The following is a 16964-nucleotide window of genomic DNA, read 5'->3' on the forward strand; positions in this document are numbered from 1 at the left end:
AGGCCTAATGATCATAAAAAGGGGCCTGCAAGATCTAGGACTGGCACCTTCAATTGATACCCTCAATTAAATAAGCTCATTACTTTCAAGTTTTCACAATCAAAACCCAGTTCAGTGCTTTTATTCTAAAACTCAATTAATGCCATTGTGTAGAGATCATGGCCCAGTAATTCGGGTCCCAACACGTGAGTAAGCACCGTGTACTCACGCGTAGGCCCGATGGAATTGCTGGTTTTCAGCATGCGCGGAAAACCGGCATTTCCTTTCCTCTGAACCAAGGTGTTCAGAGGTCGAACGTGTGCGCGCAGGAGTCTGCACGTGCGCGCTGAAATTCCTTTATTTTTAAAGGTTTGCCCGTGCATGAAGGCCTCAACTTTTTACGAATGAAAAAAGCAGACGTAAGGACTTAGTTTTCAAAAGGTAAGTGGTCTAATAATTAAAAGTTAGAAATTTTTTTCCACAGGGTTATTATTTTTAAAGACTTTACAGTAAGGTAAGTGTATTTTTAGATCCGATTTCTTAAAAAAAAATTTCAGTAATTTGAATAATTGTTTAAAATAGTTTTTTAGTTATTTAATTAGTGGGATTTTTTAAAACTTTTATTTGACGTTTAAGTACTGTTTTGGGCACCCGGAGTTTTCATGAGTTTGACAGTTCTTACTATCAAACTCATGAATGAACTTTTGCAACCTCCGATTGGTTGCCCAGTGCTCACGTGATCCTAGCCGGCTCATCGAACTAACTACGGCGCTGGATCACGCAAGCACAGCGCGCCGGGAGCTGAACCGGGCCACTGACAGGAAATCCACGCAGGGCCAGGCTTCAACTGTCGGCGCGCTATGCAAGTGTAGGTCGGGGGCTTGCACCCGCGGGAAGCCCCCGACACCAATTTCTGGGCCCATAATTTTCCTCATTCGCGCACCACCAATAACCTCGATTGGACGGTATGTTTTTGCTGCTGGCTGTTGAGTTCAGACAGGGCAAGAAAACAATACATTCAATATGTTGGTTTACATGATACCCCATGTAAAGAATGTTGGTGGCCAAAGACCACCTAGCAACGTACAGTAATAGCAGCAAATGATCAGAAGTACAGGAAACTTTGGTTTATCCGGAGGTTAACTGTCCGGAATGCTCGAGCCACCGGCAAAATTCAGGAGTCGGTTCAGTAAGTTTTTTTTCTTTTCGTTGCTTTTTTTTCACTAGTCAGGCTCTGCAAGGTCTAGCTAAAGCTGTTGCTTAGCTACAGAGACGCTTGCAAGCTACGGCCGACTGTTTAGAAGCTGTGGGTTTGTTGCTAGATACGGAGCTCAAAAGCTTCCGTATGTTTTAACATTAGCGCTGGTTTGTCCGGCAGTTTTGATGGGACGCCAACAGCTCGGTCCCGTCGGTGCCGGATATCACAAAGTTTCCTGTATGTTAAAATTGAGTTGGGAGCTGGAGATTTTGATGCAACTCAGCTATGTGGAATTGGATGTTTCTTCAGAATGCCTTTTATAAGATTCACCATCTGAGACTTTTAAGATAAAGATGAATGGAATGAGAGACAGTTCTTTGTGTTTACACAATTTACAAGTGACATGGTGGTGAGCACTTTCTAGATTATTATTTACTAAGCTAGGTAGCCAGATGATCAGTGGAGTGATAGTATTCAAAAGGATCGAAATAACATAAAATAGGTTAGAAAATATAACTAGAATCTCCACTGTGAGGACAATATACATTAAAATATTAATCATAGCTTAATGATGAAGTCAAGAAAGCGGAACTCAGTGACTAGTACAACAGCCAGTGTCATTGTTGAGTGCTTTAGTTCTCTACAAATAAACAGAGGAAGGCTAATGGTCACAATGACAAAACACAGAACAGCCATTGGTGGAATAAACTATTTTTACCCAAGGGAATTTCTTAACTGGGCAAAAGGCACACAAATATGTACTCTGTAAATCTTCCCTGCAATATTCCTTAAGTTATAAGGACCGGTAGACAGAATTGCCTTTAATGTCTTTAGAGAAAAGCCAGGCCCAACATGATCCAGGTCTTTAAACTGCTGTAAGGCATGGATTGTATAGCTGCAAGAGCTTACTTAAATTGTGATCATAAAACTTTTAGGGTGCAAACATAAAACCGACAAGCCTAAAGAGAGACTAAAGATTAGAAGTATTGCAATCCCCCTGCCAGAGTCATGTGATTAATTCCTTTAAAGAACCGGATAAATGTATGATTGAGAACAGAACTGAAAGCTACAAGGATATGGACAAACAAAGATGATCGATTACTCTGCATGAAATGTAACAAAGTCACGGGGGGAAAAAATTCAGTTGGTTGCGCCTCCCGTTAGTGCCTTAAGAGGGCGCTAACTGGACGCAAACCAACTTTCGCCCGGGCGTGGCACTGCCCATGCCTCCCGCAAAATTCAGCGGGAGGTTAGTGATGGTGCTAACTGGTAGCGTTGCGCCGCTGGCGATGAAGTCATTGGCATGCGCAGCGCCCCGCTCACGATCTTCGGGAGCGCCCCCCTGACTTACCGCCTGACGCTATGTCTGACGGGGTCAGGGGGGCGTACCTGCGGCCAGGGAGGTGCAATTTAAAGGTGAAGTGCGGGGCGGCCATTTTTGTTGCTGGCCGCCTGCCAGCACCTGCCTGCGCTCCCGTCCCAGACCTCCTGAAATGCCCCCCCACCCCCGTGGAGTGCTGGCTGCGCTCCAAGAGCCCGGCACTTCTCGAGTGCCAGGCTCTTTTGCCTGCACTCCCGATCCCCGGGGACCCAGCTGGGCCCCAGATCGCGCTGCACAAGGCCCCTCCCCTTTAAGGGGAGGAAGGCCTGCAGTACTATGGTGGGATGTGCCGTAGCATGTGGCGCTGCAGCACATAACGCCGCAATATTGACTCACAGCGCCCCAAGAGGGAAGCGGGGCGCTTCCAGTAGCGCCCCGCTTCCCTCTTGGGGTGCTACCCAATTTTTAGCCCATGGAGTTATACAGCACAGAAAGAGGCCCTTCGGCACATCGTGCCCGCACTGGCCATCAAGCCCTGTCTATTCAAATCTCATTTTCCAGCACTTGGTCCGTAGCCTTGTAAGCTATGGCGTTTCAAGCGCTTGTTGAGATACCGCGGCAAACGTGGGAGTCGAGACCAGAGCTAGTAAAACACAACTGCTTTATTCAACCTCATGGCAAAGAGAAACTGGAAATGCCCGCGCATCCACTTAAATACTCCCCAGACAGGAAGTGCTCCCGGCAGCCTGTCCCTGCGGGAAACAAGTTGCTGGAGGAAGGGGCCCCCGGCTGGGGGCGTCTGCTTAAACTGTCCGTGCCGCCGTGAGCGGATTATGTCCAGTGGTGGCGTGTCGCCACAGAGCTCCCCCCAGAATCCGCTTAGGAGGAGTGGATGAGTTGTGACGGTGGTCTGATTGTTCTGCCGCAGCGGCTCCGAGTGGTCGCCGGTCTAGTTGGTGGGGCCGGGCGGTTCGCCGCCGGCTGTGCTGGCGGGACGGCCTCTAGTTGGAGGCCGGGCCACGGGGACCTGTTCCCCTGGTTCTGTGTGTGCTGGTTTGAGCCGGTCGATGGAGACTGTGTCGACCCTGTCGCCGAGTCGCAGCTTGAAGACCTTGTCCCCGGTTTGTAGTACCTCGTACGGTCCGTCGTACGGGGGTCGCAGGGGCCTGCGGTGCGTGTCGTGTCGCACGAAGACGAAGCGCGCCTGCTGTAAATTTGGCGGGACGTGAGGTGCGAGTTCGCCGTGTCGGTTGACCGGAAGTGGGGCGAACTGCTGAGCGGAAGAGAAAGGGTTGAGCCGCTGCTGTTCGGCCGACCAAGGCGTGGTAGCCTCCGGAAGGAATTCGCCTGGGACGCGCAGCGGTTGGCCGTAGACTAACTCCGCTGCCGAGGACTGGAGGTCTTCCTTGACCGCGGTGCGCAGGCCTAGTAGCACCCACGGTAGGCGGTCAGTCCAGGTACTGTCCTGCAGGCCGGCGCGGAGTGAGGCCTTGAGTGACCTGTGGAAGCGTTCACACAGCCCATTGGCCTGTGGGTGGTACGCCGTGGTTCGGTGGAGCGTCACCCCGAGGTTGCGTGCTGTGGCCGTCCAGAGTTCGGAGGTTAGGTCGGCTGGGACGCCGAACCTTGCGACCCAGGTGTTAACGAACGCCCTGGCGATGTCGGCTGTAGTGGTGGAGGGCAGCGGCACTGCCTCAGGCCAGCGTGTGTAGCGGTCGACCATCGTGAGGAGATAAGTTTGGCCTTGCGATGGCGGCAGAGGACCGACGATGTCGACGTGTACGTTGTCGAAGCGGCGGCTGGGTACCTCGAAGTCTCCCAGGGGTGCTTTTGTGTGTAGCTGTACCTTAGCCCGTTGGCAGGCGAGGCAGGAGGTGGCCCAAGTCCGAACATCTTTGCTGAGGCCGCGCCAGACGAAACACTGGGAGAGGAGTTTGCCGGATGCGCGGGCACCCGGATGGGAGAGCGCGAAGATGCGGCGGCGCCAGGTTGCAGGGACGACCGGCCTGGGTTGGCCGAGTGAGACGTCGCAAGTGACTGCCGTGGCTTCGGGCCCGTGCGCGACCTTGGCTAGGTGTAGCCCTGGCAGGCTGGTAGCCGCCGAGAGGAGGTCTGGGTCCGTGAGCTGGGCCGCTGCTAGTTGCGCGTAGTCGACCGCGAGGTGATTCGCGCAGATGGCGGGGCGGGAAAGGCAGTCGGCGACAACGTTGTCTCTACCGGAGACGTGCTGGATGTCCGTAGTAAACTCGGACACGACCGCGAGCTGGCGTTGCTGCCTAGCGGACCAGGGTTCGGTGTGCTTGGCCATCGCGTATGTCAGCGGCTTGTGGTCCACGTACGCGGTGAAGGGGTGGCCTTCCAGGAGGAACCTGAAATGGCGGACCGACAGGTGGAGTGCGAGAAGCTCGCGGTCGAAAGTGGAGTATTTGACCTCCGGGGGGCGCAGTTGGCGGCTGTAGAAGGCAAGTGGCTGCCACGCGCCATTGACCCACTGCTCGAACACGGCTCCGACCGCATGGTCGGCGGTGAGCGCGACCTGGGCATCGGCCCTCGGGTGCGCGAGCAGGGTGGCGTCGGCGAACGCGTTTTTGGTGGCGTCGAAGGCGGCTGACGTGTCAGTGGTCCAGGCTACGTCCATCTTGCCGGATTTACCTCGGAGGGCGTCGTATAGGGGCTTCATGAGGGCTGCAGATCTGGGGATGAACCTGTTGTAGAAGTTCACCATCCCGAGGAACGCCTGGAGGCCCTTGATGGTTTTGGGGCGGGGGAATTGCTGGACGGCCTGCACCTTGTTGGGCAGGGGGACGGCCCCAGCAGGGGTGATGTGGTGACCGAGAAAATCGATCTCGGTTAGGCCGAATTGCCACTTCGCTGGGCTGAGGATGAGCCCGTGTTGGGCTAGGCGCCCGAACAGGATGCGAAGGTGTTCGAGGTGTTCCTGTTTGGAAGAGCTGGCCACGAGAATGTCGTCTAGATAGACGAATAGGAAGTTCAGGTCCCGGAGGACTGAGTCCATAAGGCGCTGGAAAGCCTGGGCTGCATTCTTGAGGCCGAAGGGCATCCTCAGGAACTCGAACAGGCCGAATGGGGTGATGACGGCCATTTTGGGGATGTCCGCGGGGTGTACGGGGACTTGGTGGTAACCGCGCACCAGGTCGACCTTGGAAAAGACGGTTCGTCCGGCCAGTTGGGCCGAGAAGTCCTGGATGTGCGGCACCGGGTATTGGTCGGGGGTGGTGGCATCGTTGAGGCGGCGGTAGTCCCCGCAAGGGCGCCAGCCTCCGCCGGGCTTGGGGGCGATGTGGAGGGGCGAGGCCCAAGGGCTGCTGGAGCGGCGGATGATGCCGAGTTGTTCCATGGTGGTGAACTCGGCCCGCGCGATTTCCAGCTTGGCCGGGTTGAGTCTGCGGGCGTGGGCAGAAACTGGGGGGCCGGTGGTGGGGATATAGTGCTCCACCCCATGTTTGGCGGCTTTGGCCGAAAAGGTCGGGTTAGTGAGGGCGGGAAACTCGGCTAGGAGTGCCGAGTAGTCGTCCGTGGCTCTGGCGAGGCAGTAGGTCGTCAGGCCGGCCGAACGGGCCGGGGTGAATGCGCCGGGGATGGGGGCCAGTGTTGATGTCGACGAGGCGGTGCCTCGGAATGTCGACAAGTAGGCCGTGGGAAGTCGGCGCCGATGAGTGGGCAGAGTACCTTGGCTGTGAGGAACTCCCAGCGGTAGCGGCGGCCTGCGAGGTCGAGCGTGACCATGCGGGTGCCATATGTGCGGATGTCAGAGCCATTGGCTGCGGCCAGCGTGATACCCCGTGTGCCGCGTTGGATTTCGAGGGCGGAGGCGGGGGTGATGCTGTGCTGGGCCCGTGTGTCGCACAGAAATCGGCGGTTGGTTCTGTTGTCGGTGACGTACAGTAGAGGCCCCTTTTGCCCCGCGGCCATCGCGGGGGCCGGTGCGGGGTTGGGGGGGGGTTTGAAAGTGCACGGTGGCGTGCAGCGTTGGGCCCTAGTGCCAAAACGGGTGTGGTAGTAGCAGTGACCCGGAGTGGTAGGGCGGTCGGGCCTAGTGGGCCGGGAAGACCGCGTGGTCGTTGCCGTGAGGTCGGGCGCGATGTCGCGAGCGGACTGCGCAGAGAGCAGCCGGTCAGCCTTTTCGGCTATGTCATTCAGGTCCGTGGAGGCAGACTCCACAATGAGCGGGCGGATGCTGGCGGGGAGCTGCCGAATGAAAAGCGCGCGAAAGAGGGCGCCGGTGTTTTTGTCGTCCGAGAGGGACAGCATGTGGGAAAGCAGATCCGAGGGTGAAGCGTCACCAAGGCCGGGGAGGTCAAGGAGTTGGCAGTTGCGCTGGTAAGAGGACGTTTGAAATTTTTTAAGGAGCGCAGCCTTCAGATGTTCGTACTTGCCTTCCACTGGTGGATCCTGCAGCGCTGCCCAAACCTTGGGGACTGTGGCGTAGGTGAGAGAGGAGACGAGGTAGTCGTACTTTGTGGCGTCGACTGTAATGTGTTTCAGCCGGAATCTGGACTCAGCTTGAACAAACCAGGCTTCGGCCAGGTTCTCCCAAAAGTCCGGTCGTTTAACCGTGACTGCGTTTGTATCCGCCATGCTAGCTTAGGATTCGTCCTGAGCGTCGGGGTCACCAGTGTTGAGATACCGCGGCAAACGTGGGAGTCGAGACCAGAGCTAGTAAAACACAACTGCTTTATTCAACCTCATGGCAAAGAGAAACTGGAAATGCCCACGCATCCACTTAAATAATCCCCAGACAGGAAGTGCTCCCGGCAGCCTGTCCCTGCGGGAAACAAGTTGCTGGAGGAAGGGGCCCCCGGCTGGGGGCGTCTGCTTAAACTGTCCGTGCCGCCGTGAGCGGATTATGTCCAGTGGTGGCGTGTCGCCACACGCTCATCTAAATGCTTCTTGAATGTTGTGAGGGTTCCTGCCTCTACCACCCTTTCAGGCAGTGAGTTCCAGATTCCAACCACCCTCTGGGTGAAAATGTTTTTCCTCAAATCCCCTCTAAACCTCCTGCCCCTTAGCTTGAAACTCTGCCCCCTGGTTATTGACCCCTCCACCAAGGGGAAAAGTTCCTTTCTATCTACCCTATCTATGCCCCTCATAATTTTGTACACCTCAATCAGGTCCCCCCTCAGCCTTCTCTGCTCTAAGGAAAACAGCCTCAGCCTGTCCAGTCTCTCTTCATAGCTGAAGCGCTCCAGCCCAGCTAACATCCTGGTGAGTCTCCTCTGCACCCTCTCCAATGCAATCAGATCCTTCCTATAGTGTGGTGACCAGAACTGCACGCAGTATTCCAGCTGTGGCCTAACTAGCGTTTTGTACAGCTCCATCATAACCTCCCTGCTCTTATATTCTATGCCTCGGCTAATGAAGGCAAGTATCCCATATGCCTTTTTAACCACCTTATCTACTTGTCCTGCTGCCTTCAGGGATCTATGTACATGCACACCAAGGTCCCTCTGATCCTCTGTCCTTTCTAGGGTCCTACCATTCATTGTGTATTCCCTTGCCTTGTTAGTCCTCCCAAAATGCATCACCTCACACTTTTCAGGGTTAAATTACATTTGCCACTGTTCTGCCCATCTGACCAACCTGTCTATATCGTCCTGTAGCCTGAGGCTTCCCTCCTCGCTATTTACCACTCCACCAATTTCCGTGTCATCTGCGAACTTACTGATCATACCTCCTACATTCATATCTTAAATCATTAATGTACACTACAAACAGCAAAGGACCTAGCACTGATCCCTGCGGTACACCACTGGACACAGGCTTCCAGTCACAAAAACAACCTTCGACCATCACCCTCTGCCTCCTGCCACTAAGCCAATTTATTTAACCAAAGTGCCAAATTGCCCTGGATCCCATGGGCTCTTACCTTATTGACCAGTCTCCCATGCGGGACTTTGTCAAAAGCCTTACTGAAGTCCATGTAGACTACATCAACTGCACTACTCTCATCCATGCACCTAGTCACCCCCTCAAAAAATTCAATCAAATTGGTTAGACATGATCTCCCCCTGCCAAAGCATGATGATCCTTGCTTCTCCAAGTGGAGACTAATTCTGTCCCTCAGAATTTCTTCCCATAATTTCCCTACCACTGATGTTAGGCTCATTGGCCTGTAATTCCCTGATTTATCCCTACTACCCTTCTTGAATAATGGTACTACGTTAGCTGTCCTCCAGTCCTCTGGCACCTCCACTGTGGCCAGAGAGGATCTGAAAATTTGTGTCAGAGCCCCTGCAATCTCCTCCCTTGCCTCACACAGTTCCTTTACTGCTGGGACTTTGGGATTATCACCTGTGGAATGTAACAAAGTTGGGGTAGAATAAAAGATTGTGACAGTGGACTGATATTTGAAAGCTTTTGCTCAATTACCTTCGAGGGCTGGAGAAAGTTCCACGCATGGGATTAAATAAACTGGGGAAGAACCAATGACACTGAATATCACATACGGTTTCTACTGGAATGAGTGGGCTTCATGCAATGAAAAACTCTCTTATACCATGCTTCACTTTTATTTTGAATGTGCTAGTCAAGGTGAGGGATGTTAATGTTGGGAAATGGTACACCTTTCATTTCAGGCATTCGCAGGTCAAGTACAGCACAATCAAATGCAGAGTAAAGGTCCCTCCACTCTACCCTAAAAACCATGCCCCAGCCCTTATAGAACACCCCCTAACTTTTTTCCATTTCCTACATGTGGTAAACCACTGTTATTGTTATTCACTGTTGTTGTTGTTGTTGCACACTGTTGTACCTATGCATGCCTCAACATGTCTCGGCTGGCTCCACCCACAGGCCCAGGTATAAAGGTGATTGACCTGCAGCCCCCTGCCTTCTTGGAACCCAGTCAACCACGAGAGGCATGCTCTGTTCTTTGCTAATAAAAGCCTTTAGTTACTCTCCTAACTCTCCGTCTTTTATGAGTAATTGATAGCGCATCACTACAGCAGCCATCCTGTGATTTCTCTGACTGAGAGTGCCTAATTAGAGGCAATTTTGTGCTCATGCCCATTGAGAACTAGATTGAGACTACCCAAACCCATTTCACACAGCCCCCGTACAGCCAGCAGAGATTTACTTACTCTGGGCAAGATTTGAACCCAGGTCTGAGGTAAAAGGACAGTATCAAATCCACTGTCCCAACTCATTTCCCCCTTCTGCTCGTCTGAATGCTGATAATTTGATTTGGGTATCAAGGCAACTAACTGGTCTACTCAATGTCTCCCCCATCCATTTACAATGAAACAAAAAAAGTTCTAGCAATATTACATGGAATTAGTAAAAAGTCCACTGGCTTCAATACCGAAATGCTCGCTCTTCCCTATTTTCAGGCTCTCAGTTTCCTCTTTGGTCGTAACTGTGTAAACCCCTCACACTCACTCACTTTGAAAGCTTCTGCAGTTACTCAGGGTAATACTGGCAGAGCCCTGGAAGCAAATCTCTTCCCTGCTGCAACAGTAAGGGCACTTGAAATAAGTGATATTTTCTCCTCGACTTTATTCACTTTTATAAACCCTTTAACTTCTCCTCGTGTTCCAAGCACCCCCATCACCAATGTCTTCATTCTGAAGGTCAAAACAATATCCTTTGATTTTTCACTGGTCTGCATCAATGTTTAATGCTCCAGTGGACAAGATTTCGTAGATCAATATTTCATTAAAATTTTACACTTCCTGGGACTATTATAAAAAATGAATTGTTGCCTTCCAAGAATGTATGGAAAAGCCAATCTAGCATCTGGTCTGCCCCAACTCTTTCTTACTGAAATGATATTTAGTCTGCACAATCATCTTGAGCTGCAGCAAAAAGGATTACCAACAATAATTAGAGATTGGCATCTTGATATTAATTAGATCATTGCTCCTATAACTATGTAAAAATCGTAGAATGGCAACTGAACCTAAATCCAATTGAGGTCCTCATCATATGAAAGATATTGCAAATAAATTAAACTGTAATGTATTCAAAATGTTATAGCAATAGGCATTACCCAACTTAGAATTCATAAAATCAAAATGTTTACGATTTTTAATGTGACCGTATACTTTTTAAGCTATGAAAAATGATGACCTAATTTAATATTTAAGTCTTACTTTGAGTACTGAAGAAATCAATGAGCTAAGAGTGACTTTTTTTCCCCCCAATATAATTTATTAAAAGCTGGTAAACTCCTTATTGCATTTCAGTGATTGTGTAGCCTAAACAATATGCAATATTTAGTATTAAAATTCCCAAATGGATTCATTAAGTTTTGATATCAAAGTAAAAGAAAAAAAATGAGCCCACCGTCTAATAATTTACTGTCACTCATTAATTTTGGTGCAAATTAAAAATTCATTTACAACTACTAAGTAGGCCATTAATGCTTATCTTAGTTAACTGTCACATTGATCATAAAGGTAATTGGGCATAACATTATTTCAAACTTTTCCTTTTTCAAGGCAATCTGTAGCCTGGCTTAGTGTAAGACTATGGAAACTAATTTAAAATTTCAACTTCATGATAGACTGGAGAAAAATTGCAGAAAGGTTTTTTTTTTTTAAAAAGTTGAAAGTCAACAAACTCCGATTTAATCCCCAGCGCCAGCGTGTAGGATGTTAAAATATTTGAGGTGTGGTACTCACTTGATCTACGCCACACTCGCTGCTTTAACAGGCGTGTTTTGGGCAGAGTGAGATACAAATGTCGAGGTCTGATGGCATCGTTCAGTCCCCATACAATTTTATGATGTGTCGTGCATTCAGCACCTGGTGCCAGCCTCACCAGCGGCACCCTGTGCCAGCCTCACCAGCGGCACCCGGTGCCAAAGAACACCAGGTCCGGAAAACGGCCCAGAAGGGAAGTTAATTTTTTTTGTAAAGGTTTCCTTGTAGGCCAGGGGAAGCAGGAGTGCTTCTCCAAGCCCCAGAAGGTAACTTTGGGCTTCTCCTGCCCCCAGCATCCCCTCCACTCCCCCGACTGTGATGGTCTCTGGCTGCTGCCCCCCCCCACCACACCTGATCAACTCACCTGACTGCCAGGAAATGTTCCCCATGGTCTCTGGTGCTGCCTCTCTCACCCCACTCCTACCCGCTGGCCTCACATAATTTCCACCAGGTTCGGGTGGGAGTCGGGCCTGCACTATGGTAATAAGGCCAGGGAGTTAAGAGAGATCCAGGCCTCACGTCAGTGAAAAAAGATTTACACTTATCTAGTGCCTTTCACGACCACCGGACGTCTCAAAGCGCTTTACAGCCAATTCGCACACAGCAAGCTCCCACAAACAGCAATGTCATAATGACCAGATAATTTGTTTGTTTTTTTTGTTATGTTGATTGAAGGGTAAATATTGGCCAGGACACTGGGGATGACTCCCCTGCTCTTCTTCGAAATAGTGCTTGGGATCTTTTACATCCACCTGAGGTTTAATGTCTCATCCGAAAGACGGCACCTTCGGCAGTGCAGCACTCCCTCAGCACTGCACTGGAGTGTCAGTCTAGATTTTTGTGCTAAAGTCCCTGGAGTGGGACTTGAACCCACAACCTTCTGACTCAGAGGCGAGTGTGCTACCCACTGAGCCACAGCTGACACGGTGAGTAAGGAAAGGGGGGTGGGGGAGCCTGCCTCTCACCCTGCAGGCCCTATGCTCACCTCTTGTTCCGTGTTAAAATCAGAAGAGTAGAGACTGAGTAGTTTGTGATAATTATAATCAAAAGCCAAAGTGTGCTTTGTAAACTGTATCAGAGCTAGAACAGAAGAATTAATGTGGGACATGATGGAAAATGATGGCTACCATGGCCCTATACTATTACCTTGTTGGGTTCTTACCACTACTAATGAGTGAGGGTCCTCTATTATAATTTTTGAATCCCCCCAATGGCCTCATCCCTCCCTATGTCTGTAAGCTCTTCGAGCCTCACAACCCTCTGATAACTATCTGTTCCTTCAGCTCTGGCCTCTTGTGCATCATCCACTTCCTTTGCCCCACCATTGGTAACCGTGCCTTCAGCCGTCGAGACCCCAAACTCCGAAATGCCCTCCCTAAACTTCTCTGCCTCTCTCGCCTCCTACCTTTCTGACCAAGCTTTTAGTCACCTGTTCTAATATCTCCATATTTGGCTCAGTGTCAATTTTTGTCTGATTATTCTCCTGTAAAGCACCTTGGGACATTTTGCTACACTTAAGGCGCGATATAAATGTAAGTTGACTTTACAGATAGATGGAGGAGCTCCCAATTCTAGAACTGCACAACATGTGACTCAAGGTGCCAAAATAAAATACTGTATGAACATAGGAACAGGAGTAGGCCATTCATCCCCTCGAGCCTGTTCCGCCATTCAATGAGATCATGACTGATCTGCAACCTAACACCACCACTCTGTATTTAGATAGTGCCTTTAACATAGTAAAACGTCCCAAGGCGCTGCACAGGAGTATTTTAAGACAAAAAATTTGACACCGATCTACATAAGGATAAATTAGAGCAGGTGACCAAAAGCTTGGTCAAAGAGGTAGGTTTTAAGGAGAGTCTTAAAGGAGGAAAGAGAGGTAGCGAGGCGGAGAGGTTTAGGTAGGGAATTCCAGAGCTTAGGGCCTAGGCAACAGAAGGCACTGCCACCAAAGGTTGAGCGATTATAATCAGGGATCCTCAAGAGGGCAGAATTAGAGGAGCGCAGATATCTCGGGGAGTTGTGGGGTTGAAGGAGATTACAGAGATAGGAAGGGGCAAGGCCATGGAGGGATTTGAAAACAAAAATGAGAATTTTGAAATCGAGGCGCTGCTTCATATAACCTAACTCCATTTACCTGCTTTTGGCCCATATCCCTTAATACCTTCAACCTCAGATTTAAAATTAACAATTGATCCATCATCAATTGCCATTTGCAGAAGGGCGTTCCAAACTTCTACCACCCTTTGTGTGTAGAAGTGTTTCCTAATTTCACTCCCGAAAGGTCTGGCTCTAATTTTTAGACTATGCCCCCTAGTATGCATGCATTGCACTTATTTTATAAAGATGCTCAGAAATTATTCACTCCAGTTGCCACAGAAACTCGATTCAAAATATATGTTCCAGGAGCATTTCTGCAGGAAGGGGGCTTTATTTGACTTTAGGAAATTGTGCTCCCTTTTGGTCTGGCGTACTCAGTCACATAAAATGTGTGAAAAATTGAGCACGCGGGCCTCACTACTTCTGATCAACTATGCCAGGCCAACAGTGGGATTAGCAATGAGCTTACCAAGGAAATAATAATATCAAGGTCTTTTCAGCTGTTAGCCGTCTGACTTCATTGAAGGATTTGTCAAAACAGATTTGGGTGAACTCCCAGGAAAAGGTAAAGACTTTAAATAGCTACCATTAGCTTTGACTTCAGTTATAGGTAGGTTGATGGAAGGGATCATTAGAGATGCACTGTTTGACTATCTTGACAGAGGAGTTATTATAAACTCTCAACAGAGCTTCTGGAAAAGGTGGTCATGTCTCACCAAAACCTGGTTGAACTTTGAGGAAGTGATTAGGTTGTTGGATATAGGTAGCCCAGTTGTATACCTTGATTTTCAAAAAGTCTTTGTCAAGATGCCATTCAATAGGGTACAAAAAGAATTGCGAGGGACTGGTGGGCAGGTTTTACATTGGCAATGCAGCTAAAAGTCCATATCCTTAGTTATTAATTGGTTGTTTTTAATGGCAGTGGTTCTGCCCGCTACTAGCAAAGTTTCACAGGGATCTGTGCCCTTGAGTACTGCATACCTACCTAGTTCAGGCATTGAATTAATAAGTCAGCCACAGAGGGTTGACTTGGCTCCAACCTTCCATCACCAAGCATTTGATCTTAGAGCCACTCTGATCCCAAAGAGATAGCGGTTTGCTTCCTTCCTCTCTCGTCCCAACCCTAACCTCACCCATAGTCAGTCATTACTCATTAGATAATTGACAAGCATAACGTCGCATCCGTTTTTCGGATGAGACATTTAAACTGAGGCCCCTTCTGCTCTCTCAGGTGGACGTAAAAGATCCTATGGTAATATTTTGTTATTCCCGGTGTCCTGGCTGATATTTATCCCTCAATCAACATCACTAAAAAAAAATTACTTATTTTTTTATCCACTGCTTTGTTTTGGCCCTTTCCCCTCCCCCCTTTTTTTTCTCTCCCACATGGCAGCTGTCTCACATTCTGCCAGCGCATTTCACACCTAATCTTGAGCCGTCTTTTGTCTCCACTAGTCCTATCACCATCTCATCTCGTTTTGAATACCTCTTAATGTCTCTTCACTTCTCTTTTGTTCTCTCCCAGCCTGGCCTTTTAATCTATTTCATTTCCTGTGCTTTTTCAGTCTTGACAAAGGGTTTTGACCCAAAACATTGACACTATTTCTCTCTCCACGGATGTTGCCTGGCCTGCTGAGTTTTTCCAGCATTTTCTGTTGTTATTTAGGATTTCCAGCATCTGCAGTATTTTGCTATCTCACTAAAACAGGTCATCTGGTCATTATCACATTGCTGTTTGTGGGAGCTTGCTGTGCACAAATTGGCTGCTGCATTTCCTACATTACAACAGTGACTACACTTTAAAAAAAAAGTACTTTGCTGGCTGTAAAACGATATGGAGTCGCAGAAGGCACTATATAAATGCAAGTCTTGCTTTCGAGAAGTGCTCGGCCGACGCCCCCCTCCCTCCCTGCAGCTCAACTTGTTAAAGAGAAAGTTCAGAGTTGCTGTGCGGCTGCACAACCTACGTGTGTAAACAAAAGCAAAGAGTTCTCCCAACCTCTTCATTCTCCTCTTGGCCCACACACAGCCCACTTGCACAGAGGACAAGTGAGCAGCTGCTGCTTCTGCCAGGTCGCCCTACCTGGGCTTAACCGGAGCCGAGAATCTCCACCCTCCACCCCCAACAATGAACGGTCCGGCTCCAGTTCCACACACCGCTCCCTCCCCCCGATATCCGCACAGTTTCTTACCATCCATCTATCTCTCTCCTCTCGCCTCTCCTCTCCTGTAACTTAGCGCCCAGGAAGCAACTCCGCCGCCCGGGGCCCAGCTTGTTGTTGAAGCTTGCCGCCGCTGTGACGTTGCTCGCTCCCACAATCCACCGCGAGCCAGGCTCCCCTATAGCAACCAGGCCAGCCAGCCCCTAGCAACCAGGCCTTTACTCGCTCCAGGCAACCATAGAAGGCTTAAAGTAAGAAAAACTTGCATTTAAACAGCGCCTTTCGCGACCACCGGACGTCTCACAGCGCTTTACAGCCAATGAAGTACTTTTTTTTGGCAGTGCAGTCACTGTGGGAAACGCAGCAGCCAATTTGAGCACAGCAAGCTCCCACAAACAGCAATGTAATCTGTTTTTTAGTGATGCTGATTGAGGGATAAAATATTGGCCTAGGACACCGGAAATAGTGCCACGGGATCTTTTACGTCCACCTGAAGGAGCAGACGGGGTCTCGGTTTAATGTCTCATCTGAAAGACGGCACCTCCGCCAGTGTGGCACTCCCTCAGCACTGCACTGGAGGGTCAGCCTAGATTTATGTGCTTAAGTTCCTGGAGTGGGACTTGAACCCACAACCTCCTGACTCAGAGGCAACTGTGCTACCCACTGAGCCACAGCTTTTCTTGTTATAAATGCAATACAGCATTCCCCAGCTCAGAGTGTTCTACTGTAATTGTTTCTATATTATTATCGTACCTATGAGCTCAACCCATAAAATTGTAATATCATGATGCCATGGATTGGCAGAAGGAGCTTCCAACTGTGATTCCCCATAGAACTTAACATTATACAATCATAGAATTCTTACAGCACAGAAGGAGGCCATTCAGCCCATCGAGCCCATGCCAGTTCTCTGCAAGAGCACTTCAGCTAATCCCACTCCCTCGCCCTTTCCCCGTAGTCCTGCAAATTTTTCCCCCTTGGGTACTTATCCAATTCCCACGATTGATTCTGCCTCCACCACCCTGCATTCCAGATCCTAATCACTCGCTGGGTAAAAAAGTTTTCCCTCCTGTTGCCTTTGGTTCTTTTGTCAATCACATTAAATCTGTGTCCTCTGGTTCTCGACCCTTCCGCCAATGGGAACGGTTTCTCTCCATCTACTCTGTTTAGACCCCTCATGATTTTCAACACCTCTATCAAATCTCCTCTCAGCCTTCTCTGCTCTAAGGAGAACAACCCCAGCTTATCCAGTCTATCCACGTAACTGAAGTCCCTCATCCCTGGAATCATTCTCATAAATCTTTTTTGCACCCTCTCTAAAGCCTTCACATCCTTCCTAAAATGCGGTGCCCAGAATTGGACACAATACTCCAGTTGAGGTCGAACCAGTGTTTTATAAAGGTTCATCATAACTTCCTATGCCTCTATTTATGAAGCCCAGTATCCTGTATGCTTTTTTAATTGCTTTCTCAACCTGCCCTGCCACCTTCAACGATTTGTGCACATATACTCCCAGGTCTCTGTTCATGCACCCACTT

General features: G+C 49.4%; 1 protein-coding gene across 4 annotated transcripts in view; it reads right to left on the reverse strand.

Moving 5' to 3' along the window:
* Positions 1 to 15632, reverse strand: part of hrob (homologous recombination factor with OB-fold) — a 60586-nt gene extending 44954 nt beyond the window's left edge. For 2 of the 4 annotated variants that reach the window (XR_015073446.1, XM_085966298.1), the window contains exon 1: positions 15457 to 15632. Coding sequence is in view for 3 of the 4 variants with exons in the window: in XM_085966298.1 (XP_085822424.1) it covers positions 15457 to 15459 (3 nt within the window). In the remaining variant the exon portion in view is untranslated. The remainder of the gene's footprint in view (positions 1 to 15456) is intronic. The other 2 variants (XM_085966297.1, XM_085966295.1) reach the window with 1 other exon arrangement.
* Between the last annotated feature and the right edge of the window lie 1332 nt (positions 15633 to 16964).

This window comes from Somniosus microcephalus, chromosome 24 (genome assembly GCF_052327205.1).
Source record: "Somniosus microcephalus isolate GS21.2 chromosome 24, FLI_Smic_1.0, whole genome shotgun sequence".
NCBI classification, from domain to species: Eukaryota; Metazoa; Chordata; class Chondrichthyes; order Squaliformes; family Somniosidae; genus Somniosus; species Somniosus microcephalus.